This window comes from Agelaius phoeniceus, chromosome 37, assembly GCF_051311805.1.
Source record: "Agelaius phoeniceus isolate bAgePho1 chromosome 37, bAgePho1.hap1, whole genome shotgun sequence".
NCBI lineage: Eukaryota > Metazoa > Chordata > Aves > Passeriformes > Icteridae > Agelaius > Agelaius phoeniceus.
This window is the reverse complement of record NC_135302.1, coordinates 188,089-214,300: the sequence shown is the minus strand read 5'-3', so window position 1 is coordinate 214,300 and position 26,212 is coordinate 188,089. Positions and strand designations below refer to the sequence as shown.

General features: G+C 54.2%; 5 protein-coding genes and 1 long non-coding RNA gene across 10 annotated transcripts in view; 4 read left to right on the top strand and 2 right to left on the bottom strand.

Moving 5' to 3' along the window:
* Positions 1-247: 247 nt before the first annotated feature.
* On the bottom strand, positions 248-5,201 carry OSGEP (O-sialoglycoprotein endopeptidase). The gene is made up of 11 exons (XM_077193211.1): positions 5,067-5,201; positions 4,868-4,987; positions 4,264-4,439; positions 3,708-3,803; positions 3,572-3,621; positions 2,983-3,061; positions 2,255-2,320; positions 1,008-1,098; positions 603-678; positions 423-521; positions 248-344 (listed from the first exon to the last, which is right to left on the bottom strand). Exons 1-11 carry the CDS (start codon positions 5,179-5,181, stop codon positions 305-307), a joined length of 1,008 nt encoding a protein of 335 aa, XP_077049326.1. The 5' UTR covers positions 5,182-5,201; the 3' UTR covers positions 248-304.
* Positions 5,202-5,382: 181 nt separating this feature from the next.
* On the top strand, positions 5,383-9,452 carry APEX1 (apurinic/apyrimidinic endodeoxyribonuclease 1). 3 transcript variants are annotated; one of them, XM_077193212.1, is made up of 5 exons: positions 5,383-5,519; positions 6,105-6,215; positions 6,296-6,453; positions 7,180-7,372; positions 8,914-9,452. In XM_077193212.1, the coding sequence occupies exons 2-5, from the start codon at positions 6,164-6,166 to the stop codon at positions 9,426-9,428; spliced, it is 918 nt and encodes a 305-aa protein (XP_077049327.1). In that variant the 5' UTR covers positions 5,383-5,519; positions 6,105-6,163; the 3' UTR covers positions 9,429-9,452. The 3 variants fall into 3 exon arrangements, with proteins under 3 accessions (XP_077049327.1, XP_054510102.1, XP_077049328.1); XM_054654127.2 differs by having other exon boundaries at positions 5,418-5,557; XM_077193213.1 differs by lacking the exon at positions 5,383-5,519 and adding an exon at positions 5,583-5,683.
* A 228-nt stretch (positions 9,453-9,680) lies between these two features.
* LOC143691904 (uncharacterized) lies at positions 9,681-11,347 on the top strand. Its single transcript, XR_013179713.1, has 2 exons — positions 9,681-10,382; positions 10,462-11,347. It is a non-coding gene; the product is annotated as an uncharacterized LOC143691904 (long non-coding RNA).
* On the bottom strand, positions 11,044-15,099 carry PIP4P1 (phosphatidylinositol-4,5-bisphosphate 4-phosphatase 1). Of its 3 annotated transcripts, none has more exons than XM_077170932.1 (7): positions 14,724-15,099; positions 14,445-14,620; positions 13,974-14,080; positions 12,866-12,971; positions 12,278-12,330; positions 12,082-12,172; positions 11,044-11,560 (listed from the first exon to the last, which is right to left on the bottom strand). In XM_077170932.1, exons 1-7 carry the CDS (start codon positions 15,082-15,084, stop codon positions 11,414-11,416), a joined length of 1,041 nt encoding a protein of 346 aa, XP_077027047.1. In that variant the 5' UTR covers positions 15,085-15,099; the 3' UTR covers positions 11,044-11,413. The 3 variants fall into 3 exon arrangements, with proteins under 3 accessions (XP_077027047.1, XP_077027048.1, XP_054510105.1); XM_077170933.1 differs by having other exon boundaries at positions 14,757-15,099; XM_054654130.2 differs by having other exon boundaries at positions 14,782-14,940.
* A 250-nt stretch (positions 15,100-15,349) lies between these two features.
* On the top strand, positions 15,350-21,933 carry PNP (purine nucleoside phosphorylase). The gene is made up of 6 exons (XM_054654125.2): positions 15,350-15,465; positions 16,417-16,580; positions 17,732-17,835; positions 19,443-19,618; positions 20,452-20,633; positions 21,368-21,933. Exons 1-6 carry the CDS (start codon positions 15,455-15,457, stop codon positions 21,676-21,678), a joined length of 948 nt encoding a protein of 315 aa, XP_054510100.2. The 5' UTR covers positions 15,350-15,454; the 3' UTR covers positions 21,679-21,933.
* Positions 21,934-23,111: 1,178 nt separating this feature from the next.
* TGM1 (transglutaminase 1) overlaps positions 23,112-26,212 on the top strand; it is a 24,225-nt gene continuing 21,124 nt past the window's right edge. The window contains 1 exon segment of the mRNA XM_077193218.1: positions 23,112-23,127. Within this exon segment, the coding sequence (XP_077049333.1) occupies positions 23,112-23,127 (16 nt within the window).

Sequence of the window (26,212 nt, the reverse complement as noted above, 5' to 3'; positions counted from 1 at the left end):
CTGTTGATTGACAGATAATGCAATATTGTAACCCAATGTAAGAGGCGTGGCTTGTACCTGTTGATTGTCAGATAAAGCATTAATGTAACCCAATGCAAGGGGCGTGGCTTGCAGCTGATTGACAGCAATAGGGCAGGGTTCCACTGGTGATTGACAGGAAATGAAAGAAGCTGATTGGTCCTCTCCAAATGAGCGTGGTCACCAATTCAATGACATCATCCACATAGAAACAGGCGTGGCCAGAAGATGGAGTGGGTGGGGAAGATTTTATTAAGTGGGCGTGGCCGGTTTGGGCGTGGCCAACTCAATCCCGCCAGGTCACCTCCACCTCGTCCGTCCGGTACCTGCCACAGCCAGAGGTCAAAGGTCAGAGCCCTGGCAATCCCCACCCAGCCCTGCCCACCCAGCCACACCCCCCCGACCTCTGCGTGATCCCTGATTGGCTGAGCTCTGTCACTTGCCCCACCCTCAGCATCTCGCAGCCGGCCTGGGCGATCATGGCGCCGTTGTCGATGCAGTACCTGCGGGGTCAAAGGTCACAGGTGTGCCACGCCCTCTCCCAATGGAGGCCACGCCCCCCACGAGGGAGGCCACGCCCTCACCTGTCATCGACGGGGCAGAGCTCCGCCCCCCGGGCCCTGCACATGCTCTGTAGCATCTCCTGTAGCCGGTGGTTACCTGCGCACAGGTGGGCGTTACCTGGGCGTTGCCTGCCCTTGGCTCCGCCCCCGCATGCAAATGGAGGTCACACACCTCTTTATGCAGAGCTGGGCCTTGCCCATTCGGCCGTGTCTAATTTTGGATGGCCACGCCCCCTCCAGTGTGGCCCCACCCACATTCACGTGTGGCCACGCCCACCTTAAGTGAGCCCACGCCCATCTCCAGGGGAGACCACGCCCCCAGGTGTGGCCAGACCCATTGACAGGTGTGACCACGCCCAGCCCAGGGGTGACCGCATCCTCCCAGGTGTGACCCCGCCCACGGCAGGTGTGGCCCCGCCCACTCACAGGCCACGCCCCCCACGAGCAGCAGGTGCCGGGCCCGGGTCAGCGCCAGCGCCCGCTCCGTGACCTCGGCCAGCATGGCGAACGCCGTCTCCTGGGACACAGAAACAGCAGAAAAATGACCCAAAAATGCCACCAAAACGGCCCCAAATTGTCCCAAAATGGTCCCAAATACGTCCCCAAAAATAGCCCAAAAACATCCCAAAAATAATGTCCCAAAACCAGACCAAATATAGCCCAAAAACTTCCCAAAAATAGATCAGAAATGGCCCAAAAACGGCCCAGAAACGTCCTAAAAAATGGCCTCAAAAAGGGCCCAAATATCACCCAAAAAATAGCCTCCAAATGGCCCAAATTTATCCCAAAAATGTCCCCAAAATGTCGTTAAATTGGCCCGAAATGGTCCCAAAAACCTGCACAAAAAATGCCCATAAATGTCTTAGAAGTGGCCCAAAAACCACCCCAAAGATGTCCCAAAATGGCCCTAAAATGTCCCCAAAAATGGCCCAAAAGCCACCTAAAAATGGCCCCCAAACATGGCCAAAATATCACCCAAAAATGGCCCCAAAATGTTCCAAAATTGTCTCAAAAATGGCCTCAAAAATGGCGCCACAAATGTCCCAAAAAAGCCCAGAAATTTCCCTGAAAGCGCCAAAAAATGTCCCAGAAAAGACCCTGAAAATGACCCAAAGTATGTCCAAATAATGTTCCAAAAATGGTCCCAAAACCACCCCAAAAATATCCCAAAAATGGCCCCAAAAACCCCAAAATGTTGCAAAAAATCCCCAAAAATAGCCCCAAAAACCATCCCAAAAATGTCCTGGAAATGGCTCCCAAAAATGGCCCCAAAATGCCCTAAAACCACCCCAAAAATGGCCCCAAAAATGCCCCAAAACCACCCCAAAAATGGCCCAAAAATGCCCCAAATCTGTCCTGAAAACGGCTCCAAAAATGTCCCAAAAATGGCCTAAAAACCACCCCAAAAACGTCCCCTAAATGTCCCAAAATCGCACCCAAAATTAACTCCCCCAGCCCCCATTAATTAACCCAGACCCTCATTAATCACCCCCAATTAATTACCCCCCCCAAATCCCATTTTCAAGCCCCAATTAAGCGCCCCAAACTGCAATTAATTGATCCCAAACCCCAATTAATTAATCCAAAACCCCAAATAACTAATCCCGGACCTCATTAATTAACTCAACCTCATTAATTACCCCAATTAATTACCCCTAATTACCCCTAATTACCTGCAGGGAGAAGCAGAGATCCTCCGGTGTCGCCTCCCCCGACTCCAGCAGCTTTGGGGTCACGGCCTGCGGGGAAAAAAACTCAAATTTTGGGGCAATTTTGGGGAATTTTGGGTCCTCAGGTGGATTTTGGGGTCAGATTTGGGGATTTTTAAGTCAATTTTGGGATCAGTTTTGGGGTTTTTGGGTCAGTTTTAGGGTCAGTTTGGGGATTTTGGCGTCCTCAGGTGGATTTTGGGGTCAGATTTAGAGATTTTGGGGTCAGTTCTGGGGTTTTTGGGGTCTCCAGGTGGATTTTGGGATCTCCAGGTGAAATTTGGGGTCAATCCCAGAGATTTTGGGGTCAGATTTGGGATTTTGGGGTCAATCCCAGAGATTTTGGGGACCCCCAGGTGGATTTTGCGGTCTCCAGGTGGATTTTGGGGTCAGTTTTAAGGTTTTAGGGTTTGGGGATGTTTAGAGGTCAGTTTTGGGGTGAATTTTGGGGTTTTGGGGTGAGTTTTGAGGTTTTATGGTTTTGGGATGTTTTGGGGTCAGTTTGGGGGTGAATTTTGGGGTTTTTCGGTCAGTTTTGGGGTCAGTTTTAAGGTTTTATGGTTTGGGATGTTTTGGGGTCGGTTTTGGGGTGAGATTTGGGGTTTTGGGGTCAGTTTTGGGCCAGTTTGGGGTCAGTTTGAGGTTTTGGGGTGCCCCCGGTGTTTTGGGGTGAATTTTGGGGTTTTTGGTACCTGCAGGTGGGAGAGCAGCCCCGAGAAGGAGACGTCGAGGCCTTTGACCACGTAGGGCAGCGGCAGCAGGCGGCGACCCCTGGATTGGGGGAAAATCCCGGGATTTTGGGTCACTTTGGGTTTTTGGGGTTGGTTCAGGGGAGTTTGGGGTCGGTTTGGGGTAAAATCCCGTGATTTTGAGCTCAGTTTTGGGGTCACTTTTGGGGTGATTTGGGGCCACTTCTGGGGTAATTTCAGGGGATTTTGGGGGTCACTTTTGGGGTGATTTCAAGACGTTTTGGGGTCACTTTTGGGGTCAGTCCAAGGCTCAGTTTTGGGGCAATTTCAGGGGATTTTGGGCTAAGTTTTGGGGTCACTTTGGGCTCAGTTTTTGGGTAATTTCAGGGAATTTTGGGCTCAGTTTTGGGGTGATTTCAGGAGGTTTTCAGGGTCACTTTTGGGGTCATTTTAGGGGATTTTGGGGTCAGTTTTGGGCTCCATTTTGGGGTAATTTCATGAGGTTTTGGGCTCAGTTTTGGGGTCACTTTTGGGGTCATTTCAGGGCGTTTTAAGCTCATTTTTGGGGTACTTTCAGGCGTTTTTGGCTCACCTCTTGGCCAGCTGCTCCACGTTGTAGCCGGGGCTGGGGGCATTTGGGATCTGCAGGAAAAGGGGCGGGGTCAGCTCTGGGGGCGGGGTCAGCCTGGGGTGTGGTCGGTGGGCGTGTCCCGGTGGGCGTGTCCCACCTGCAGCAGCCGGGCCAATCGGTCGATGCAGTTGCCCACGGCCACGTCCAGGGTCTCGCCCAGGATCCGGTACCGGCGCCGCGCGTACGCGATCACCTGCGGGGCGGGCAGGGGGCGTGGCTATCGCGATAGGGGCTGGGCCCCGCCTCTGCCGTCGCGATATCCCACGACGGCAGCCACCTCCTGACACTCCCATCACGCGATATCTCGTGATATCGGCCATTTCCTGACAGGCCTGTCACGATATCTTGTGATATCGGCCATTTCCTCACACCCTCGTCATGATATCGGCCATTTCCTGACACGCCTGTCACAATATCTCGCGATATCGGCCATTTCCTCACACCTCTGTCGCGATATCCTGCGATATCGGCCATTTTCTCCATCTCCCATCACAATATTGGCCATTCCCTCCCACTCCTGTCACGAAAGCAGCTATCCTGCTATCACGATAGCTTCTGCTATCGTGATATCCCACGATGTCGCCCATTCCCTCCCTCCCCGCTCGCGATATCCCGCGATACCGGCCGCCCCCTATCGCCCCCTATCGCGGCACCTGGGTGTTGCCGCCGCTGACGTAGAGCACGAGCGGGTCGGGGGCGAGGCCGATGGCGCGGCCCATCTCGATGTGGCCCAGGCAGTGATTGACGGCCAGCAGGGGCCGCCCCCAGAGCTGCGACAGCGTCCGGGCCACGGCCGCCACCACCGCCAGCGGGGAGCCCATGCCCGGGCCTGGGCCGGGATAAACGAGTAAATAAATAAAAATAAATAAATAAATAAATAAATAAATAAATAAATAAACCCCACCAGAGGGTGATGGGAGAGGCCAAAATAACCCAAAAAACCCCCAGGAATGAATGGGATTGTCCAACCCCCTCCCCCGGGGGAGTGGGAGGGTCCGTAATAACCCCAAAACCCCAAAATCCCCCTCAAAACCCCCGCGGGAATGAATGGGATCGTCCAATCCCCCCCTCCCGGGGTGCATGGGATTGTCCAAAGCCCCCCACAAACCCCAATGTGAACCCCAAAAAAGAAATTTATGAGATCTGTAGGGGATCTATAGGATCTATGGCGGATTTATGGGATCTATGGGGTCTGTGGGGTTTATAACCGATTTATGGGGTCCCGGTTCGGTCCCGGTACCGTTCCCGGTCCCATACCCTTGGTGAAGGCCACCCCGTCCAGGTCGCGGGGCTCCAGCCCCGCCTCGCTCAGCGCGGCCCGCACCAGCCCCAGCACCACGGCCCGGTGGTGCCGCCCGGTGGGCCCGGGGGCGAACCCTGCGGAAAGACCGGCATTAGAACCGGGAAACGGCACCGGGACCGGAAGCGGGGCGGGAAAAAGGGGAAGTGACGTCACCGTGTCCCGGCGGCGTGACGTAGGTGGCTCGGCGGTTGCTGAGGACGGCGCCGTCGCGCACCACTCCCGCCCCCACCTTGTTGGCGGAGCCCTCCAGGCCCAGCACGGTCGGCATGACGTCACGCCCGCTGTGTGCCGCCGCCGCTGTGACGTCACGCCGCCGCTCCGCCGGTTCACCGCCTCACGGTGCTTCTCCCGCCGCTCCGCTACGTCACTTCCGTTTCCCGCCTCAATTCTCTCCCAGCGTCAGGAGCGTTTCCGGTTCCGGCCACGCCCCCCATTGACCATCGCTTCCCGCGCGCGCGGAGCCGCCGCTCCCGCCGCCGCCTCTGATTGGTCCCGCGCGCTGAGGCACGGCGGGCTCTGATTGGTCCCGCGCGCTCAGGCACGGCGCGCTCTGATTGGTCCCCCGCGCTGAGGCACGGCGGGCGCTGATTGGTCCCGTGCGCTGAGGTACGGCGGTCGCTGATTGGTCGCTCCGAAGGGCTGAGGTACGGCGCGCTCTGATTGTCCCGCGAGCTCAGGGACGGCGCGCTCTGATTAGTTGGGAGGGGGGAGCCTGAGTCACGGCGCGCTCTGATTGGTCCGACGGGTGAGGCACGGCGTGCTCTGATTAGGTGAGGGAGGGACCGAAAAGGAGGGGGCGAGTTTAACGGGGAGAGCGGCGGCCGGTGATTGGTAACAGAGGGAGATGATTGACAGACGGTGGAGGGCGGGTTGGGCCCTGGTCGGCGCCGATCGCTCCCGGTTCGGGCCCCGGTTCGGGCCCGGTTCCGCCCCCAAGGCCGCACGTGGCGGCGGCGGGCGCTGATTGGCTGGCGCGGCGTGAGGGGAGGCGCGCTCTGATTGGCTGCGCTGTGAGGAGAGGCGGGTGTTAAAGCCATGGCGCGCTCTGATTGGCCGGAATATGAGGGCAGGCGGGTGTTAAAGCTACGGCGCGCTCTGATTGACCGGGCTGCGTCGTGGAGGCGGGGTTTAAACCCCCGGCACGCTCTGATTGGCTCGCGCTGACGCTGTCCTTCTCTCTCCCCGGTGCAGGGGCGGAGCTTAAAGGCCGAGGGGGCGTGTCCATCGGCGGAAGGGGCGGGGGCGGCGCCATGCCGAAGCGCGGGAAGAAGAAGGAGGAGAACGGGAGCGGGGACGAGGCCGGTGAGTGACCAGTATAGACCAGTACGGACCAGTATAAACCAGTATAAACCAGTACTAACCTTTTCCCCCTCCCCCTTCAGGCCCCGCCCCCGCCAAGGCCCCCAAGGCGTCCCCGGCCCCGCTTTACGAGGACCCGCCCACCCGCGAGACCACGCCCGATGGGCGGCGCTGGACGCTCAAGGTGACGACATGGAACGTGGATGGGCTGAGGGCGTGGCTGAAAAAGGGCGGCGCCAAGGTAAGGGGCGGGGCTTGTGGGCATGAGGGAGGGGCTTTTGAGGATGGGGAAGGGCTTGTGCTGGTGGGAGGAGCCAACCACAAGTTTTGGAGGGAAATTTTTCATTTTGATTTTAGACATTTTTTCATCATTTTCGGGTGATTTGCGGGGATATTTTTTTCCACTTTTGGGTTATTTTGGAAGATTTTTAACCGGTTTTGGGGGGGTTTTGCCCCCCAGTAGGTGTGAAAGGAGTTTTTACCACTTTGGGTTAATTTTGGTGAGAGTTCAACTGTTTTTGGGCCATTTTTCACTGTTTTTGCTGGGGTTTTCTCCATTTTTATTTATTTCAGAATAGATTCTCACCATTTCTGTGCGTCTCTTTCCCCCAGTGGGTGCAGGAGGAATTTCTTCCACTCTGGGTTAATTTTGGGGTTATTTCGTTGGGGTTTTTCACCGTTTCTGGCTGTTTTTTTCACCGCATTTTCACCATTTTTTATAGGGGTTTTTTTTTACCATTATTGTATATTTTCAGATAGATTTTAACTATTTCTGGGTGTTTATTCCCCGGTGGGCGCATGAGGATGACCCAGACGTGCTCTGCCTGCAGGAATTTTTTTTTACCGTTTCTTGGTTAATTTTGGGCCGTTTTTCGCCATTTTTTCGCCGTTTTCGCTGGGGTTTTTTCCCGTTTTTTGGTATTTTCTCACAGATTTTGCCATTTTTGTGTGTTTTTCTCCCCCCCAGTGGGTGCAGGAGGAGGCTCCGGACGTGCTGTGCCTGCAGGAGACCAAGTGCGCGGCCTCGGCGGTGCCGGCGGAGCTGCGGGAGCTGCCGGGGCTGCCCCACCAGTTCTGGAGCAGCGCCAAGGACCGGCCGGGCTACAGCGGCGTGGGGCTGCTGGCCAGGACAGAGCCCCTGGAGGTCACCTACGGCATCGGTGAGCGCCACAGAAACGGCCAAAACCGCCCCAAAACTGACACGGAAACGTCCTGGAAACCACACAGAAAACGGCCCCAAAATCGCCCCAAAACTGACACGGGAAGGTCATGAAAACCACACAGAAAAGTGCCCCAAAATCGCCCCAAAACTGACACGGAAATGTCCTGAAAACCACACAGAAAACGGCCCCAAAATCGCCCCAAAACTGACACGGAAACGTCCTGGAAACCACACAGAAAACGGCCCCAAAATCGCCCCAAAACTGACACGGAAACGTCCTGAAAACCACACAGAAAAGTGCCCCAAAACTGTCCCAAAACTGCCCCAAAACTGTCCTGAAACTGCCCCAAAAACTGTCCCGAAACTGCCCCGAAATCACCCCAAAACTGACATGGAACTGTCCTGAAAACCACACAGAAAACTGCCCCAAAATCGCCCCAAAACTGACACAGAAATGTCCTGAAAACCACACAGAAAACTGTCCCAGAACTGTCCTGAAACTCACCTGAAAACCGCCCCAAAACTGCCTCAAGAACCGCCCCAAAAACAGCCCCGAAATCGCCCCAAAACCACCCCAAACATCCCCAGAATCAACCTCCCAGTCCCTCCCAGTCCCTCCCAGTCCATCCCAGTGATTCCCAATCCACTCCACTTCACTCCCAGTCCCTTCCAATCCCATCCACTCCCATCAAATCCCATCCCAGTCCCTCCCAGTCATTCCCAATCCCTTCCCAGTGATTCCCAGCCCCTCCCAGTCCCTCCCAATCCCCTCCAATCCCCTCCCAGTCCCTCCCAGTCATTCCCAGTTAACTCTATCTCCCTCCAGGTGACCCTGAGCACGACGTGGACGGCCCAGTTCCCATCCCAGTCCATCCCAGTCCCTCCCAGTCATTCCCAGTCCCTCCCAGTCCCTCCCAATCCCCTCCCAGTCCCTCCCAGTCATTCCCAGTTAACTCTATCTCCCTCCAGGTGACCCCGAGCACGACGTGGACGGCCGCGTGCTGACGGCCGAGTTCCCCTCCCAGTCATTCTCAGTCCCTTCCAATCCACTCCAACTCTCTCCCAGTCCCTCCCAGTCCCTCCCAGTTAACTCCATCTCCCCCCAGGTGACCCGGAGCACGACGTGGATGGCCGCATGCTGACGGCCCAGTTCCCCTCCCAGTTGTTCCCAATCCCATCCCAGTCCCTCCCAGTCATTCCCAGTCCCCTCCAATTCCCTCTAATCCCCTCCCATTTCATTCTGTCTCCCTCCAGGTGACCCGGAGCACGACGTGGACGGCCGCGTGCTGACGGCCGAGTTCCCCTCCCAATCCCCTCCCAGTCATTCCCAGTCCCTCCCAGTCCCTCCCAGTCTCTCCCAGTCATTCCCATTCCATTCTATCCCCATCCAGGTGACCCCGAGCACGACGTGGACGGCCGCGTGCTGACGGCCGAGTTCCCCTCCCAATCCCCTCCCAGTCCCTCTCAGTCCCTCCCAATCCCCTCCAATCCCCTCCAATCCCATCCCATTTCATTCCCAATCCATTCTGTCCCATCCAGGTGACCCGGAGCACGACGTGGACGGCCGCGTGCTGACGGCCGAGTTCCCCTCGCTCTTCGTGGTCTGCGCCTACGTGCCCAACGCCGGGCGGGGCCTGGTGCGCCTGGAGCCGCGGCTGCGCTTCGACGCCGCCTTCCTGCAGTTCCTGCGCCGCCTGGACGCCCGCAAGCCCGTGCTGCTCTGCGGCGACCTCAACGTGGCGCACGCCGAGATCGACCTGTGCCACCCGCGCGCCAACCGCGCCAGCGCCGGCTTCACGCCGCAGGAGCGCGAGGGCTTCTCCCGGCTGCTGGGCGCCGGCTTCGCCGACTCCTTCCGGCACCTGTACCCCGAGGCCAGGGGCGCCTTCACCTTCTGGACGTACCTGGGCGGGGCGCGGGCGCGGAACGTGGGCTGGCGGCTGGACTACGCCGTGGTGTCGCGGCGCCTGCTGGGGGCGCTGTGCGACTGCAAGATCCGCAGCGCCGCGCAGGGCAGCGACCACTGCCCCGTCACCGCCCTGCTGGCGCTATGAGGGGGGAAACGGGGCGGGAGGGGGTGAAATTGGGGTTTAGGGTGGGGTGGGGTTGTGGGTTGGGGTGTGGGTTGGGATGGAGGTGGGTTAAATTGGGTCAAATTTGGGTTAAATTGGGGCAAAAATGGGTTAAATTGGGTCAAATTTGGGTTAAATTGGGTCAAAGTTGGGTTAAATTGGGTCAAATATGGGTTAAATGGGGTCAAAATCAGATTATATTGGCTCAAATTTGGATTAAATTGGCCAAAATTTGGATTAAATTGGGTCAAAATCGGATTAAGTTGGCCCAAAGTCGGATTAAATTGGGTCAAATTTGGCTTAAATTGGATCAAAATCTGATTAAATTGGCCCGAAGTCAGATTAAATTGGGTCAAATTTGGCTTAAATTGGCCCAAAGTCCGATTAAGTTGGCCCAAAGTCGGATTAAATTGGGTCAAATTTGGCTTAAATTGGATCAAAATCAGCTTAAATTGGCCCAAAGTCAGATTAAATTGGCTCAAAATTGGATTAAATTGGCACGAAGTCAGCTTAAATTGGGTCAAATTTGGCTTAAATTGGCCTTAAATTGGCTCAAAATCAGCTTAAATTGGGTCAAATTCAGCTTAAATTGGCCCAAAGTTGGATTAAATTGGATCAAAGTCGGTTAAATTGGATCAAAACCTGCTTAAATTGGCCCAAAATTGGATTAAATTGGACCAAAGTCGGCTTAAATTGGATCAAAATCGGATTAAATTGGCCCAAAGTCAGCTTGAATTGGATCAAAATCGGATTAAATTGGCCCAAAATCGGCTTAAATTGGGTCAAATTTGGCTTAAATTGGCCAAAAATCGGCTTAAATTGGATCAAATTTGCTCAAAATTCCAGTTTCTTGTCATTTGCTCATCACAGACACATTCTGGCCCAAAATCAGCTCAATTTTGCTCAAAATTGGCTTAAATTTGCTCAAAATTCGATGTTCATGGCATTCTCTGGCCATGTCTCAAAATCAGCTCAATTTTGCCCCAAATTGGCTCAAATTTGCTCGAAATCTGAGTTTCATGTCATTTTCTGGTCATGGACACGTTCTGGCCCAAAATCGGCCTAAATTTGCTCAAAATCTGCACAAATTTGGAGTTTGACGCCATTGGTTCAACGCGTTTCGGCCCAAAACCGCCTGAAATTCACTCAAAATGTCTCAGAGTCGGGTCTTGATGACGTCATCAAAGCCAAGACGGCTTTTAATCAAGTATTGACCCAAAATGTCCTGAAATCGACCCAAAACCTCCCCAGACTGACCCAAAACCTCCCCGAATCGCCCCAAAACAGGGTTCTGATGACGTCATCAGCTCCTCCCCCGTTTTTACCCAAATTTACCCAAAACCGCCCAGGTTTAACCTTGATGACGTCATCAGCCCCAAGATGGCGCCCCCCCCCCCCCCCGTTTTTACCCAAATTTACCCAAATTTACCCAAATTTGGGTCTCTCAGGTGCTGCCGCCGCTGCTCGGACACAAAATCCCCCAAAACTGCCCCAAAACCCTTCTGGCCCCGCCCCCTCCCCCTAGGGCTCCTCCCCCTTAGTCCCCGCCCCCCTCAAGCCCCTCCCCTTTATCTTTTAATAAAAGTGAATTTTGGGGTGAAAAATGCCGGTTTCGGGTTTATTTACAGATGAGGGGCCACGCCCCCTCGGTGGGCGTGGCCAATAAATAACGCTGTACACGGGGAGGGGGGCGTGGCTTATGTACAAGTGGGCGGGGACATGCGGGAGGGGGCGGGACCATGCAAAATAAAGGAGGGGCAGGGCCAGAAGGGGATGAGTTGTCCAATAACGAAGGGGCGTGGCTGTGTGACGTCATAGTGACAAGCCACGCCCATGTGCGTGTCCTTTGATGAAAGGGGCGTGTCCCACGATGGGGGGGCGTGCCTCAGAAGGAAAGGGGCGGGTCCCAGAGGGAAGGGGCGGGTCCCGCGGGGCGCACGGGGGCGTGTCCGGGCGGGTGGGCGTGGTCAGGCGCGCGGTGGGAGGGGCTGGCTGACGCGCACGCAGCCCCAATAGGCCGCCCGCAGCAGACACGCCCCCGCGCCCGCCCCCAGCACCGCCCACGCCGCCGGCACCCACCGCGCCCCCCGGCGCCACGCCCACCATGTGCCGGCCTGGGGGCGGGGACAAGCGGGGCGGGGTCAGGCTCTGGACACGCCCCCTGAGCGCTCCCCTGACCCCTTCCATTGCACCCGTTTAAGCCACGCCCATTTCTGACACGCCCTTCAGAGCCGCACCCACTGAAGCCCCACCCGTTATGGCTCCACCCACTTAAGGCCCACCCTCTAAAGCCCCACCCACTTAAGCCACTCCCCTTTAAGCCTCACCCTTTAAAGCCCCTCCCACTTAAGCCCCACCCTTTAGGGCCCCTCCCCATTCAAGCCCCACCCATTTAAGCCCCACCCTATAAAGCCACACCCATTTGACTCCCACAATCTAAAGCTCCACCCACTTAATCCACACCCACTTAATCCACACCCCTTTAAGCCCCACCCCTTAAACCTCCACCCACATAAACCCCACCCCTTACACACCCTCCCCTTCAAGCCCCACCCATTTCCCGCTTTAGCCCCACCCCTTAACACCCACCCCCACCAGACTCCACCCCCAGCCTCCCTTTGGCCCCGCCCCTCACCGCCAGCCCAGCCGCGGCCCCGCCCATCAGCAGGGCGGCCAATAGGCAGCAGAGGCAGCGTCGCCGTGGGAACCGCCGGCCAATCGCGGACCTGGGCGGGGCCAGAGGGGCGTGGTCAGCCACGGCAGGGGGCTCGGATACGCCCACACATAAAAGGGGGCGTGGCCGCTGGGAAAGGGGGCGGGGCCTGACTTACACCTTGCGGCAGTGCGGGCAGCGAGCCAATGAGCGCTCGGGGAGCTCCGCCCACTGCGGGGAAAGGGGGCGTGGTCACATGGGGGTGGGCATAAATGGCCAGAAGGGGCGGGGCAAAAGGTGGGAGGGGTTTGGGGGTTCAGGGGGCAGGGTTTGGGGATGGGAGGTGTTAGGTGGGTGGGGCCTAAAGGGTGGGGCTTAAGTGGGTGGGGTTTAAAGGGTGGGGCTTAAGTGGGTGGGGCTTTAAAGGGCGGGGCTTGAAGAAGAGGGGCTTTAAAGGGTGGGGCTTAAGTGGGTTGGGATTTAAGGGGTGGGGCTTAAGTGGGAGGGGCTTTAAAGGGTGGGGCTTTAAAGGGTGGGGCTTTAAAGGGTGTGGCTTTAATTGTGGGGCATAAGTGGGCGGGGCTTGAGAGATTTGTTTTAAAGGGTGTGACTTAAGTGGGTGGGGCTTGAAGGAGAAGGGGCGTGGCTCAGCAGGAAGGGGCGGGCACAGCGGGGCCAATCAGAGGGGAAAGGGCGTGGCCGCAAAGGTTGGGCCTGGTTAGGCATGCGTAATGAGGTGGGCGTGGCCGAAGGGGGCGTGTCTCACCAGGAAGGGCCCCCCGCAGTGGGCGCAGGCCACGCGCACGCCCCCGGGGGCGGGGTCAGGGCTGGGCGCGCCCGTCTGCACCGGGCCCAGGTTGATGATCCTCTTACTGGGAGAACTGGGTTATACTGGGAGCCACTGGGATGGACTGGGATGGACTGGGAACCCCCCCAGTGCTCCCAGTATGGCCCCGGAGCCTCTTACTGGGAGAACTGGGTTATACTGGGAGCCACTGGGAGGGACTGGGAGGGACTGGGAACCCCCCCAGTGCTCCCAGTATGGCCCAGTTTGGCCCAGCAACCATCCCAGTCCCTCCCAGTACAAACCAGTAACCCCAAATCATCTCCCAGTCCCTCCCAGTATAAACCAGTAACCCCAAATCCTCTCCCAGTGCTCCCAGTATGGACCAGAATGGCTCCCAGTCCCTCCCAGTATAAACCAGTAATCCCAAATCTGCTCCCAGTATGGATCAGAACGGCTCCCAGTCCCTCCCAGTATAAACCAGTAATCCCAAATCCGCTCCCAGTATGGATCAGAACGGCTCCCAGTCCCTCCCAGTACAAACCAGTAACTCCAAATCCCCCTTTAACCCCTCCCAGTCCCTCCCAGTATAAACCAGTAACTCCAAATCCCCCTTTAACCCTTTCGCAGTTCCTCCCAATGCCCCCAGTCTGAACCAGTGACCCCCCAATCCCCTCCCAGTATAAACCAGTAGCCCCCAATCCCCTCCCAGTCCCTCCCAATCCCCTCCCAGTATAAACCAGTAGCCCCGAATCCCCTCCCAGTCCCTCCCAGTGCCCCCCAATCGCCTCCCAGTCCCTCCCAGTCCATCCCAGTCCCCCCCAATCCCCTCCCAGTCCCTCCCAGTGCCCCCCAATCCCCTCCCAGTCCCTCCCAGTCCATCCCAGTCCCACCCAATCCACTCCCAGTCCCCCCCAGTCTCCCCCAGTCCCCTCCCAGTCCCTCCCAGTGCCCCCCAATCCCCTCCCAGTATAAACCAGTAGCCCCCAATCCCCTCCCAGTCCCTCCCAGTCCCCCCCAATCCCCTCCCAGTATAAACCAGTAGCCCCCAATCCCCTCCCAGCCCCTCCCAGTCCGTCCCAGTACAGACCAGTACGGCCGCGGGCAGGCGATGCGCTGCGCTGAGGCCCTGCACACCAGCAGGCAGTTACAGGGACACCGCACGTACTTCTTACCGCCGGGGGCCGTCCTGATTGGCTGCCGCCGCGAAGGGGGCGTGGCCTCAGCTGGGACACGCCCCCCGAGCCGGCCTGCCCAGCTCAAACCACGCCCATCGACCGCAAACCCCGCCCAGACGTCGCCACACTGAGGTCAGGCCCCCTCAAAGAAGCCACGCCCATTCAGACCCCGCCCACCCATCGCAAACCCCGCCCATCCTCCCCCTTCAAGCCCCGCCCACATAGACCGTACCCCACTCCCTTCCCCTGGACGCCACACCTCCTCACTGAAGCCACACCCACTCAGCTCAAACCCCGCCCCTCCCCACTCCACCCACTCAGACCCCGCCCACTCGTTTGCACTGAAAGCCACGCCCCCCATCATGTAGGCCCCGCCTCCTCACCGTGGCCTCGCCACACCCCCCGCACTTGACCACGTGCTGGTGCGTCTTCCCCTCGACGCTGATTGGCCGCTGGCACACGCGACAGGTGACAGCCGGAGGCCCCGCCCCCGGCGCCTCAGGGCTGCCCAATGGCGAGTAAGGGGGCGGGGCCTCACCCGGACCAGCCCCGGCGCCGCCTGCCAATGGGAGAGCGGTGATTTACGAAGGAAGCCACGCCCCCCAAAGCCACGCCCTTCCCTCACCGCGCTAAGCCCCGCCCCTCCCGGTTCGGCGCCTCACCCAGACCCCGCTCCCGGATTAAACCCCGCGCACCCGGCGGGGCTCCGTCCCCTCTCACCGGCGGCCGCGGCCCCGCCCGGGCCCGGCCCCGCCTCGGGCGGCAGCAGCGGCGATCGCTCCCCGTCCGCCATGACAGCGCCCTGCGCCACGCCCCCCCGAGCCCAATTGGCCCGCGCCGGTCACGAGGGGGCGGCCCCGCCGCCACCCGCGCTGCCATTGGCCGCGTCGCCTCACGTGAGGCTTTCCGCGCGCTCCCATTGGCTCTTTTCGCGTCACGTGGCGCCCCCGCCTCGCTATCACCGGGCGTTGCCGTGGCAACGCCAGCGCGCCGCTCTTCCGGGTCCCCATTGCGCTCTCCCATTGGCCACGCCACACCACGTGATACCCCCACCTCCCTTTTACGCGCCGTTGTCCTGGCAACGCCCGCGCGCCTCTCTTCCGGGTTCCCCTCCCCGCGCTCCCATTGGCTTCTCGCACGTCACGTGACGCTCCCCGCCTCCATTTCCTCTATTCCCGGCACGGCACCGCCCACCCCGCCCTCCCATTGGCCGCTCCCCCGCGCGCCCCGCGCTCTGATTGGCGGCTGCTCCCGCCGCTGCCCCCGCTCGTCGCCATGGCGACGGGCAGCTCTCTCCGATTGGGCCAGGCGCGGGGGGCGCGCCGGGGACGTCAGAGGCAGCGCCGCCACATAAGGCGCGGTGGGCGGGGCCTGGCCCTCAGACGCTGCCGAGATGGACGGGAGGTGAGGGGGGGCGTGGGCGGGGGAGATTTTGGGGCGATTTTTGGGATTTTTGGGCCTTTTTGGGCCTGGGATGGGGTCGGGGGGATGGAGGGGGAGTGGGATCGTCCAATGGCATCGCGGCCCGGGGGGGTCCGGCGGCCAATCAGCATCCGGCGGGGGGGCGTGGCCAGTGGGGGGTCTCGGAGAGCCCCCTCCCCAAATTATGGTAATGAGGGGACGGGAAGAGGCGCGGGTTTGGGGGAAATTTTGGGGATTTTGGGGCTTTTTAGGGGGGCGGGGCCGGGCCCAAAGTCCGGCTGGCCCCGGGCCCGGGCCCAGGGCGAGGGTCAAGGGCAGGATGGGGAGGGGCTGGGGTCATTTGGGGGTCATTTAAGGGTTATTTAAGGGTCATGGGGTCATCTTGGGGTCACCGTGGGGGTCCTGGGGTCATCCCGGGGTCATTTCAGTGGGTCCTGGGGCCATCCTGGGGTCATCCCGGGGGTCATGACCGTCCCTGGGGTCATCCTGGTGGTCATGGGGTCATCCCAGGGTCATTTCAGGGGTCCTGGGATCACCCTGGGGTCATCCTGGGCTCATCCTAGGGGCCCTGGGGTCATCCGGGGGTCATTTGGGGATCCTGGGATCATCCTGGGGTCATCCCAGTGGTTGTGACAATCCCTGGGGTCACCCCAGGATCATTTTGGGGGTCCTGGGGTCACCCTGGGGTTATCCTGGTCCATCCTGGTTTATTTTAATTCAGACTGGTCCATACTGGTTATACTGGTCCATACTGGTCCTTACTGGTTTATACCAATCCTTACTGACCCATACTGGTCCTTACTGGTTTATACCAATCCATACTGGTTTATACCAATCCAAACTGGTCCATACCGGTCCAGACTGGTTTATACTGGTTCATACCGGTCCATACTGGTCCATACTGGTCCATACTGGTTTGTTTTCCCGCCCCAGTTTCGAGGCGTGCGCGGAGGCCGCGCGGTGGCTGCGGGCGCAGTTCCGGGAGCCGCCGCGGGTGGCGCTGGTGTGCGGCTCGGGGCTGGGGGCGCTGGCCGAGGAGCTCACGGAGGCCAAAACCATCGACTATCGCGACATACCGCACTTCCCCCGCAGCACCGGTACCGCGACAGGCCGGGGGAACCTGGGAATCGGGGCTCGCTGGGGTCACTGGGAGCACTGGGAGCACTGGGAGGGGCTGGGAGCGGCGACAGAGCTGCGACTATCGCGACATACCGCACTTCCCCCGCAGCACCGGTACCGCGACAGGCCGGGGTTTATACTGGGAGCGGTCACTGGGGTCACTGGTTTATACTGGGAGCGGTCACTGGGGTCACTGGTTTGTACTGGGAGCTGTCACTGGGGTCACTGGTTTATACTGGGAGCTGTCACTGGGGTCACTGGGGTCACTGGTTTATACTGGGAGCGGTCATTGGGGTCACTGGGGTCACTGGTTTATACTGGGATCGGTCACTGGGGTCACTGGTTTATACTGGGAGCGGTCACTGGTTTATACTGGGATCGGTCACTGGGGTCACTGGTTTATACTGGGAGGTGTCACTGGGGTCACTGGTTTATACTGGGAGCGGTCACTGGTTTATACTGGGAGCGGTCACTGGGGTCACTGGTTTATACTGGGATCGGTCACTGGGGTCACTGGTTTATACTGGGAGGTGTCACTGGGGTCACTGGTTTATACTGGGAGCGGTCACTGGGGTCACTGGTTTATACTGGGAGCGGTCACTGGGGTCACTGGGGTCACTGGGGTCACTGGTTTATACTGGGAGCGGTCACTGGGGTCACTGGTTTATACTGGGAGCGGTCACTGGGGTCACTGGTTTATACTGGTTTATACTGGGAGCTGTCACTGGGGTCACTGGTTTATACTGGGAGCTGTCACTGGGGTCACTGGGGTCACTGGGGTCACTGGTTTATACTGGTTTATACTGGGAGCGGTTACTGGGGTCACTGGTTTATACTGGGAGTGGTCACTGGGGTCACTGGTTTATACTGGGATCGGTCACTGGGGTCACTGGTTTATACTGGGAGGTGTCACTGGGGTCACTGGTTTATACTGGTTTATACTGGGAGGGACTGGGACTGGCAGGGCCGTGACTATCGTGACATATCGTGACATACCCTGAGACGCCGCATGGGTTTTGGGTGATTTTGGGTATTTTTGGGCCGTTTTTGGGGTATTTTGGGGTCTCAGGTGGGCCCGGGGGTCACCTGTGTCACAGGTGGGCGTGGTGACCTCCGGCCCCGCCCCCAGTGCAGGGCCACGCCGGCCGATTGGTCGTCGGGCGCCTCGGCTCCGCCCCCTGCGCCGTCCTGCAGGGGCGGTTCCACCTCTATGAGGGCCACGCCCCCAGCCAGGTGAGTCATGGCCACGCCCACACCTGGGGGAATGAGCACAGCTGGGGGCGGGGCACAGCTGAGGCCACGCCCCCATTCCCCAGCCCCTCCCATGGGCCCAGCCCCTCTGTCCCACCCCCATCCTTTAGCCACGCCCCCTGGCCACACCCAATGACCAATGAGTGACCACCTGAGTGACCAATGAGTGACCACAGAGTGACCACAGAGTGACCAATGAGTCACCAATGAGTGACCACGAAGTGACCAATGAGTGACCAATGAGTGACCACAGAGTGACCAATGAGTGACCACTGACCATAACTGCCCATAACTGACCACAACTGACCACAGGTGGTCATTCCTGTCCGGACCATGGCCCTGCTGGGTGTCCACACCCTGGTGCTGACCATGACTGACCGTGAGTGACCATAACTGACCGTGAGTGACCATAACCGCCCATAACTGACCACAACTGACCACGAGTGACCATTCCCAGGTGGTCATTCCTGTCCGGACCATGGCCCTGCTGGGTGTCCACACCCTGGTGCTGACCATGACTGACCATAACTGACCACTGAGTGACCATAACTGACCGTGAGTGACCATAACTGACCACAACTGACCACAACTGACCACGAGTGACCATTCCCAGGTGGTCATTCCCGTCCGGACCATGGCCCTGCTGGGTGTCCACACCCTGGTGCTGACCATGACTGACCATAACCGCCCATAACTGACCATGAGTGACCATGAGTGACCATGAGTGACCACGAGTGACCATGAGTGACCATTCCCAGGTGGTCATTCCCGTCCGGACCATGGCCCTGCTCGGTGTCCACACCCTGGTGCTGACCATGACTGACCATAACCGCCCATAACTGACCATAACTGACCACGAGTGACCATAACTGACCACGAGTGACCATTCCCAGGTGGTCATTCCCGTCCGGACCATGGCCCTGCTGGGTGTCCACACCCTGGTGCTGACCATGACTGACCACGAGTGACCATAACTGACCACAACTGCCCATAACCGCCCATAACTGACCACAACTGACCACGAGTGACCATGAGTGACCACAACTGACCACGAGTGACCATTCCCAGGTGGTCATTCCCGTCCGGACCATGGCCCTGCTCGGTGTCCACACCCTGGTGCTGACCATGACTGACCATAACTGACCACAACTGCCCACAACTGACCATGAGTGACCATTCCCAGGTGGTCATTCCCGTCCGGACCATGGCCCTGCTGGGTGTCCGCACCCTGGTGCTGACCATAACTGACCATAACTGCCCATAACTGACCATGAGTGACCATCACTGACCACTGAGTGACCATGAGTGACCATTCCCAGGTGGTCATTCCCGTCCGGACCATGGCCCTGCTGGGTGTCCACACCCTGGTGCTGACCATGACTGACCATAACTGCCCATAACTGACCATAACTGACCATGAGTGACCACAACTGACCACGAGTGACCATTCCCAGGTGGTCATTCCCGTCCGGACCATGGCCCTGCTCGGTGTCCACACCCTGGTGCTGACCATAACTGACCATAACCGCCCATAACTGACCATAACTGACCATGAGTGACCATGAGTGACCACGAGTGACCATTCCCAGGTGGTCATTCCCGTCCGGACCATGGCCCTGCTCGGTGTCCACACCCTGGTGCTGACCAACGCCGCGGGGTCGCTGCGGCCGGAGCTCGGCCCCGGTCACCTGCTGGTCATCCGTGACCACATCGACCTGCCCGGCCTGGCCGGACGCTCGCCCCTGGTGGGGCCCAATGACGACAGGTACGGAGCGGGGATTTGGGGGAAAAACGGGGGGTTTTGGGGAAAACGGGGGGATTTGGGGAAAAAAGGATTTTTTGAGGGGAAAAATGAACATTTTTGGGGCTCATTTTGGGCCTGATTTTAGGATTAAAAATGAACATTTTGTGGGCGATTTTGGGGTTAGAAATGGACATTTTGAGGCCAGTTTTGAGGCCGATTTTAACGTTAAAAATGGACATTTTGGGGCTGATTTTGGGGTTAGAAATGGACATTTTGTGACCAATTTTGGGGCTGATTCCAGGGTTAAAAACAGACGTTTTGGGGCCGATTTTGGGGTTAGAAATGGACATTTTAGGGCCCATTTTGGGGCCGATTTTGGGGTTAGAAATGGACATTTTGAGGCCAATTTTAAGGCCGATTTTAACGTTAAAAATGGACATTTTAGGGCCAATTTTGACACTGATTTTAGGGTTAAAAATGGACATTTTGAGGCTGATTTTGACGCCAATTTTAGGGTTAAAAATGGACATTTTGGGGCTGACTTTAGGGTTAAAAATGGACATTTTAGGGCCGATTTTAGAGCTGGTTTTGGGGTTAAAAATGGACATTTTTCAGGCCGGTTTTGACACCAATTCTGGGGTTAAAAATAGACATTTTTCAGGCCGATTTTGACACCAATTTTCGGGTTAAAAATGGACATTTTTCAGGCCGATTTTGACACCAATTTCGGGGTTAAAAATGGACATTTTGAGGCCAATTTTGACACCAATTCTGGGGTTAAAAATGGACATTTCGCGGCCCATCCTCGGGCTGATTTTGGGGTTCAGAGCGGCCATTTCGGGGTCCGTTCCCAGGTTCGGGCCCCGTTTCCCGTCCATGACCGACGCCTACGACCCGGCCCTGCGGCGCCTGGCGCTGGCGCTGGCGCCCAAGGAGCTGCGGGCGCGCTCCGGGGTCTACGTGGGCGTGGGGGGCCCGAGCTACGAGACCCCGGCCGAGTGCCGCTTCCTGCGCAGGGCGGGCGCGCACGCCGTCGGTGAGCGGGGCGGGGCTTGGGGGGACGGGGCGGGGCTTGAGGCGGGGGCGCACGCCGTCTGTGAGCGGGGGCGGGGCTTAGGGCGGGACTTGCGAGTGGCGGGGCGCGGCTTGGGAGGGGATAGGCGGGGCTTGGGGGCGGGGCTTGGGAGGGGCCAGGGCCCACGCCGTCGGTGAGCGGGGGCGGAGCTTGCGAGGGACGGGGCGGGGCTGGGGAGGGGATAGGCGGGGCTTGGGGCGGGGCTCGGGAGGGGCGGAGGCGCACGGTTTGTGCCCAGGTGTCCCCAGGTTTGTCCCCAGGTGTGCCCAGGTGTCCCCAGGTGTGTTTAGGTTTATCCCCAGGTGTGCCCAGGTGTGCTCAGGTGTGCCCAGGTGTCCCCAGGTGTGTTTAGGTTTATCCCCAGGTGTCCCCAGGTGTCCCCAGGTGTCCCCAGGTGTGCTCAGGTGTGTTTAGGTTTGTCCCCAGGTGTCCCCAGGTGTCCCCAGGTGTGCTCAGGTGTGTTTATGTTTGTCCCCAGGTGTGTTTAGGTTTATCCCCAGGTGTCCCCAGGTGTCCCCAGGTGTGTTCAGGTGTATTTAGGTGTCCCCAGGCATGCCCAAGTGTCCCCAGGTGTCCCCAGGTGTGCTCAGGTGTCCCCAGGTGTGCTCAGGTGTGTTTAGGTTTATCCCCAGGTGTCCCCAGGTGTCCCCAGCTGTCCCCAGGTGTGCTCAGGTGTGTCCCCCCCCCCTCCCCAGGTATGAGCACGGTCTCGGAGGCGGCGGCCGCGCGTCACCTGGGCCTGCGCGTGCTGGGGCTGTCGCTCATCACAAACTCCGCCCCCGCCGACAGCGACGACGAGGACGAGGGTGACGTCACGGGCGGAGGGGCGGGGCCCGGGTCACGCCCCGCCCCGCCGGGGGCGGGGCACGAGGAGGTGCTGGCGGCCGCCCAGGAGGGGGCGCGGCACCTGCGGGCGCTGCTGGCGGCCCTGGCCCCGCGATTGGACGAGCCCGGGAGACACGCCCCCCTCCGTGACGTCATCGCGGGAGGGGCGCCGTCGTCGTAGGGGGTGATGGCGTCGCGGGGGGTGATGACGTCATAGAGGGCAGTGCCTTGGGAACGCCCCCCCCCCCCCCCGTGAGGTGTGGGGGGGGCGCCGGTGCCTTGGTCCCGTGGGGAATCGAACCCCAAAAAAAATCTCAAAATCTCCCAAAAAAATCCCCAAAAATTCCCCAAAAATTCCCCAAAAAATCTCCACGAAATCTCCCAAAAAATCCCCAAAAATTCCCCAAAAATTCCCCAAAAAAATCCCCCCAAAAATCTCCACGAAATCTCCCAAAAAATTCCCAAAAATTCCCCAAAAATTCCCAAAAAAAATCCCCCCAAAAAATCTCCACGAAATCTCCCCCAAAAAAACCGAAAAATTCCCCAAAAAATCCCAAAAAAATCCCCAAAAAAATCCCCCCCAAAAATCTCTATGAAATCTCCCAAAAAATTCCCCAAAAAATCCCCCCAAAAAATCCCCCAAAAATCCCCCCAAAAAATCTCCACGAAATCCGAAATCTCCCAAAAAAATCCCCCCAAAAAATTCCCAAAAAAATCCAAAAAAAAAATCCCAAAAAATCCCCCCCAGAAATCTCCACAAAATCCAAAATCTCCCAAAAAATCCCCCCAAAAAATTCCCCCCAAAAAATCCCTTGGGAATCACCTGGAAATCTCCCAAAAAATCCCCTGGGAATTCCCGAAAAATCCCCCCAAAATCCCCCCAAAATCCCCCCAAAAAATCTCCACGAAAACTCAAAAAAATCCCAAAAAATCCCTAAAAAAATCCCCCCAAAAAAGCCTTGGGAATCACCTGGAAATCCCCACAAAATCCCCCAAAAATCTCTCGGGAATTTTCTGGAAATCCCGTGGGGAAAACCCAGGAAATCCCCCCAAAAATTCCCCCCAAAATCCCCCAAAAAATCACCTGGAATTTCCAGAATTTCTGGAAATCCCCCCCAAAAAAATTCTCTTGGGAAATCCTCAGAAATTCCCCCAAAAAATTCCCACAAAAATCCCTTTGGGAAATCCCCCGAAAATATTGGGGAAAAAATGGGGGAAAATGGTAAAAAATGGGGGGAAATGTAAAAAAAAAACGGGATGGGGGAGGGAAAGGGGAAAATTTTGGGTGAAAACGGAAAAAAATGGGAAAAATCTGAAAAGCCCCCGGGGAATTCCGCGGGAATTTCGTGACATTCCAGCGTCATTAATTAATTAATCCCGTGTCATTAATTAATTAATCCCGTGTCGTTAATTAACCCCATGTCATTAATTAACCCCGAGTCACATTTGCGCTGGATTTTGCCTTAATTCCGTGTCGTTAATTAATCCCGTGTCATTAATTAATTCCGTGTCGTTAATTAATCCCATGTCATTAATTAACTCCGTGTCGTTAATCCCGTGCCATTAATTAATTCCCCGTCATTAATCCCGCGTTTAATCCCATTATTTAATTCCATGTCGTCGGTTCCGAGTAATTAGTCCCGTGTCATTAATTAATCCTGTGTAATGAGGTAATTCCGTGTCATTAATTCCACGTCGTTAATGCCGTTATTAATTCCCTGTCATTATTTAATTCCACGTCGTTAATTCCGAGTCATTAATACTGTGTCATTAATTAATTCTGTGTCATTAATTAATTCCAAGTCATTAATACTGTGTCATTAATTAATTCTGTGTCATTAACTAATTCCGTGTTATTAATCCCGTGTTATTAATTAATTCTGTGTCATTAATTAATTCCATGTCATTAACTAATTCCGTGTTATTAATCCCGTGTCATTAGCTAATTCTGTGTCATTAATTAATTCCGTGTCATTAGTTCCATGTCATTAATTAATTCCGTGTCATTAGTTCCATGTCACTAATTAATTCTGTGTCATTAATTAATTCCGTGTCATTAGTCCCGCGTCATTAATTAATTCCGTGCCATTAATTAAATCTGTATCATTTATTAATTCCGTGTCAATAATTAATTCCAACTCATCAATTCCATGTCATTAATTCCGAGTCATTAATTCCGTGTCATTAATTCCCATTCATTAATTCCAATTCAGTGTTATTAATTCCCATTCATTAATTCCGTCTCATTAATTAATCCCGTCTCATTAATTCCCTGCTGTCCCAATCTTTGTCCCCTCCGAATTTTGCCTTAATTCCGTGTAATTAATTAATTCATTAATTAATTACCCCCCCCAATAATTAGCTCCGTTAACGAGCGGCGACCTCTCAGGGCCAGGGTTAATTAACCCCATTGATTAATTACCCCGGGCTAATTAATCCCCTCCAGAAATCCTCCCAGGCTCGTTAGCCTCGTTCTGTTAATTAATTAATTAATTAATTAATTGGCATTCCAGGCTAATTAATCCCCATTCCTTAATTATTCCGGATTAATTAGCCCACCCAGGTAACTGCCCCGGGTTCATTAGCGCTGTCACTTTATTAATTAACAGTTAATGACGGTTAATTAATTATTAAAGGCTGGATATCCCCTCGATTAATTAGTCAGGGTAATTAATGATTAGCTAGCCCAGGCTGATGATTCATTATTAATTATTAACGGTTCGTTACCAGCCCAGATTAATTAACTCAGGGCTCATCCTTGCCATCATTAATTATTAATTATTAACGGTTCATTACCAGCCCAGATTAATTAACTCAGGGCTCATCCTTGCCATTAATTAATCAATCAATGCTAACGGCACCTGCGGTTAATTAGCAAAGGCTAATTAATTACCCTGCTTGATTAATTGAGGCGGCTGCTTTCGGGGGGCTTAATTAACCCCGGAGGCTTAATTAATCAATGATTAGAATATAATTAGCCTCTAATTAATATTAATTAATCAATATTAATTAATCAATGATTAGAGGCTAATTAGGCAATTCCTCACTGGGCCGCTCCGTCCCCCCTTGCGCTGCTCCTTAATTAATGAATTAATTAATGAATTAATTAATAATTAATTAGTAATTAACCGGACATTCCAGCTCGTTTACATTCCAGGGCGCCCCTCCCCCCCCCTCTCCGGGCCAGTTAATTAATTAATTAATTAACGAATTAATGATTGATTAATTGAGGGAGGGGTGGGCGTGGCCTCGGACCGCGGTTCATAAGCGCGATCGATTAATTAATTAAAGCTCATTAATGCCAATTAAATTAAAGTCTGTTAGAAGGTTCATTAAGAGTCGAGTGCTGTTAATTAAAAATTGGTTAAAAGTTCATTAAGAGTGGAGTGCAGTTAATTAAAAAGCCGGGGAAAAAGTTAATTAAGGGCGAAAAAATTAATTAAAAGTGTTTAAAAATTAATTAAAGGTGAAAAAATTAATTAAAAGTGTTTAAAAGTTAATTAAGGCGAAAAAATTAATTAAAAGGTTTTTTAAGGTTAATTAACCGTGAAAAAATAAATCAAAGTTGTCTAAAAGTTAATTAAGCCTGGAACAAATTTAATTAAATATCTGACAAAAGTTCATTAAGGATTCCATTAATTTAAAGGGATTTTTTTAAACTCAATTTAGATCGAAAAATTAATTAGAGTTTTAAAAAGTTAATTAAGGGCGAAAAGAGTTAATTAAAGTTTTTTTAAAGTTAATTTAAAGTTTTTTTTAAGTTAATTTAAAGTTTTTTAATGTTAATGAAAAGTTTTTTAAAGTTAATTGAAGTTTTTTAAAGTTAATTTAAAGTTTTTAAAGTTAATTTAAAGTTTTCCTAAAGTTAATTTAAAGTTTTTAAATTTAATTTAAAGTTTTTTAAAGTTAATTTAAAGTTTTTTTAGAGTTAATTTAATGTTTTAAAAAGTTAATTTAATGTTTTTATAGAGTTAAAGTTTTTTTAAAGTTAATTTAAAGTTTTTTAGAGTTAATTTAAAGTTTTTTAAAGTTAATTTGAAGTTTTATAAAGTTAATTTAAAGTTTTTAAAGTTAATTTAAAGTTTTTAAAGTTAAAGTTTTTTTAGAGTTAATTTAAAGTTTTTTCAGAGTTAAAGTTTTTCTAAAGTTAATTTAAAGTTTTTAAAAGTTAATTAAAAGTTTTAAAAAGTTAATTTAAAGTTTTTTAAAGTTAATTTAAAGTTCTAAAGTTAAAGTTTTTTTAGAGTTAATTTAAAGTTTTTTTAAAGTTAAAGTTTTTCTAAAGTTAAAGTTTTTTTAAAGTTAATTTAAAGTTTTAAAAAGTTAATTTAAAGTTTTTAAAGTTAATTTAAAGGTTTTAAAGTTAATTTAAAGTTTTTTAAAGTTAATTTAAAGTTTTTTATAGAGTTAATTTAATGTTTTAAAAAGTTAATTCAAAGTTTTTAAAGTTAATTTAAGTTTTTCTAAAGTTAAAGGTTTTTTTAAGTTAATTTAAAGGTTTTTTAAAGTTAATTTAAGTTTTTATAGAGTTAATTAAAAGTTTTAAAAAGTTAATTTAAAGTTTTTATAGAGTAAATTTAAAGTTTTTTTAAAGTTAATTTAAAGTTTTTTTAGAGTAAATTTAAAGTTTTTAAAGTTAATTTAAAGTTCTTTAAAGTTAATTTTAAGTTTTTTCGAAGTTAATTAGGCTCGTTCGGGCTGGGTTAATTAAGGCA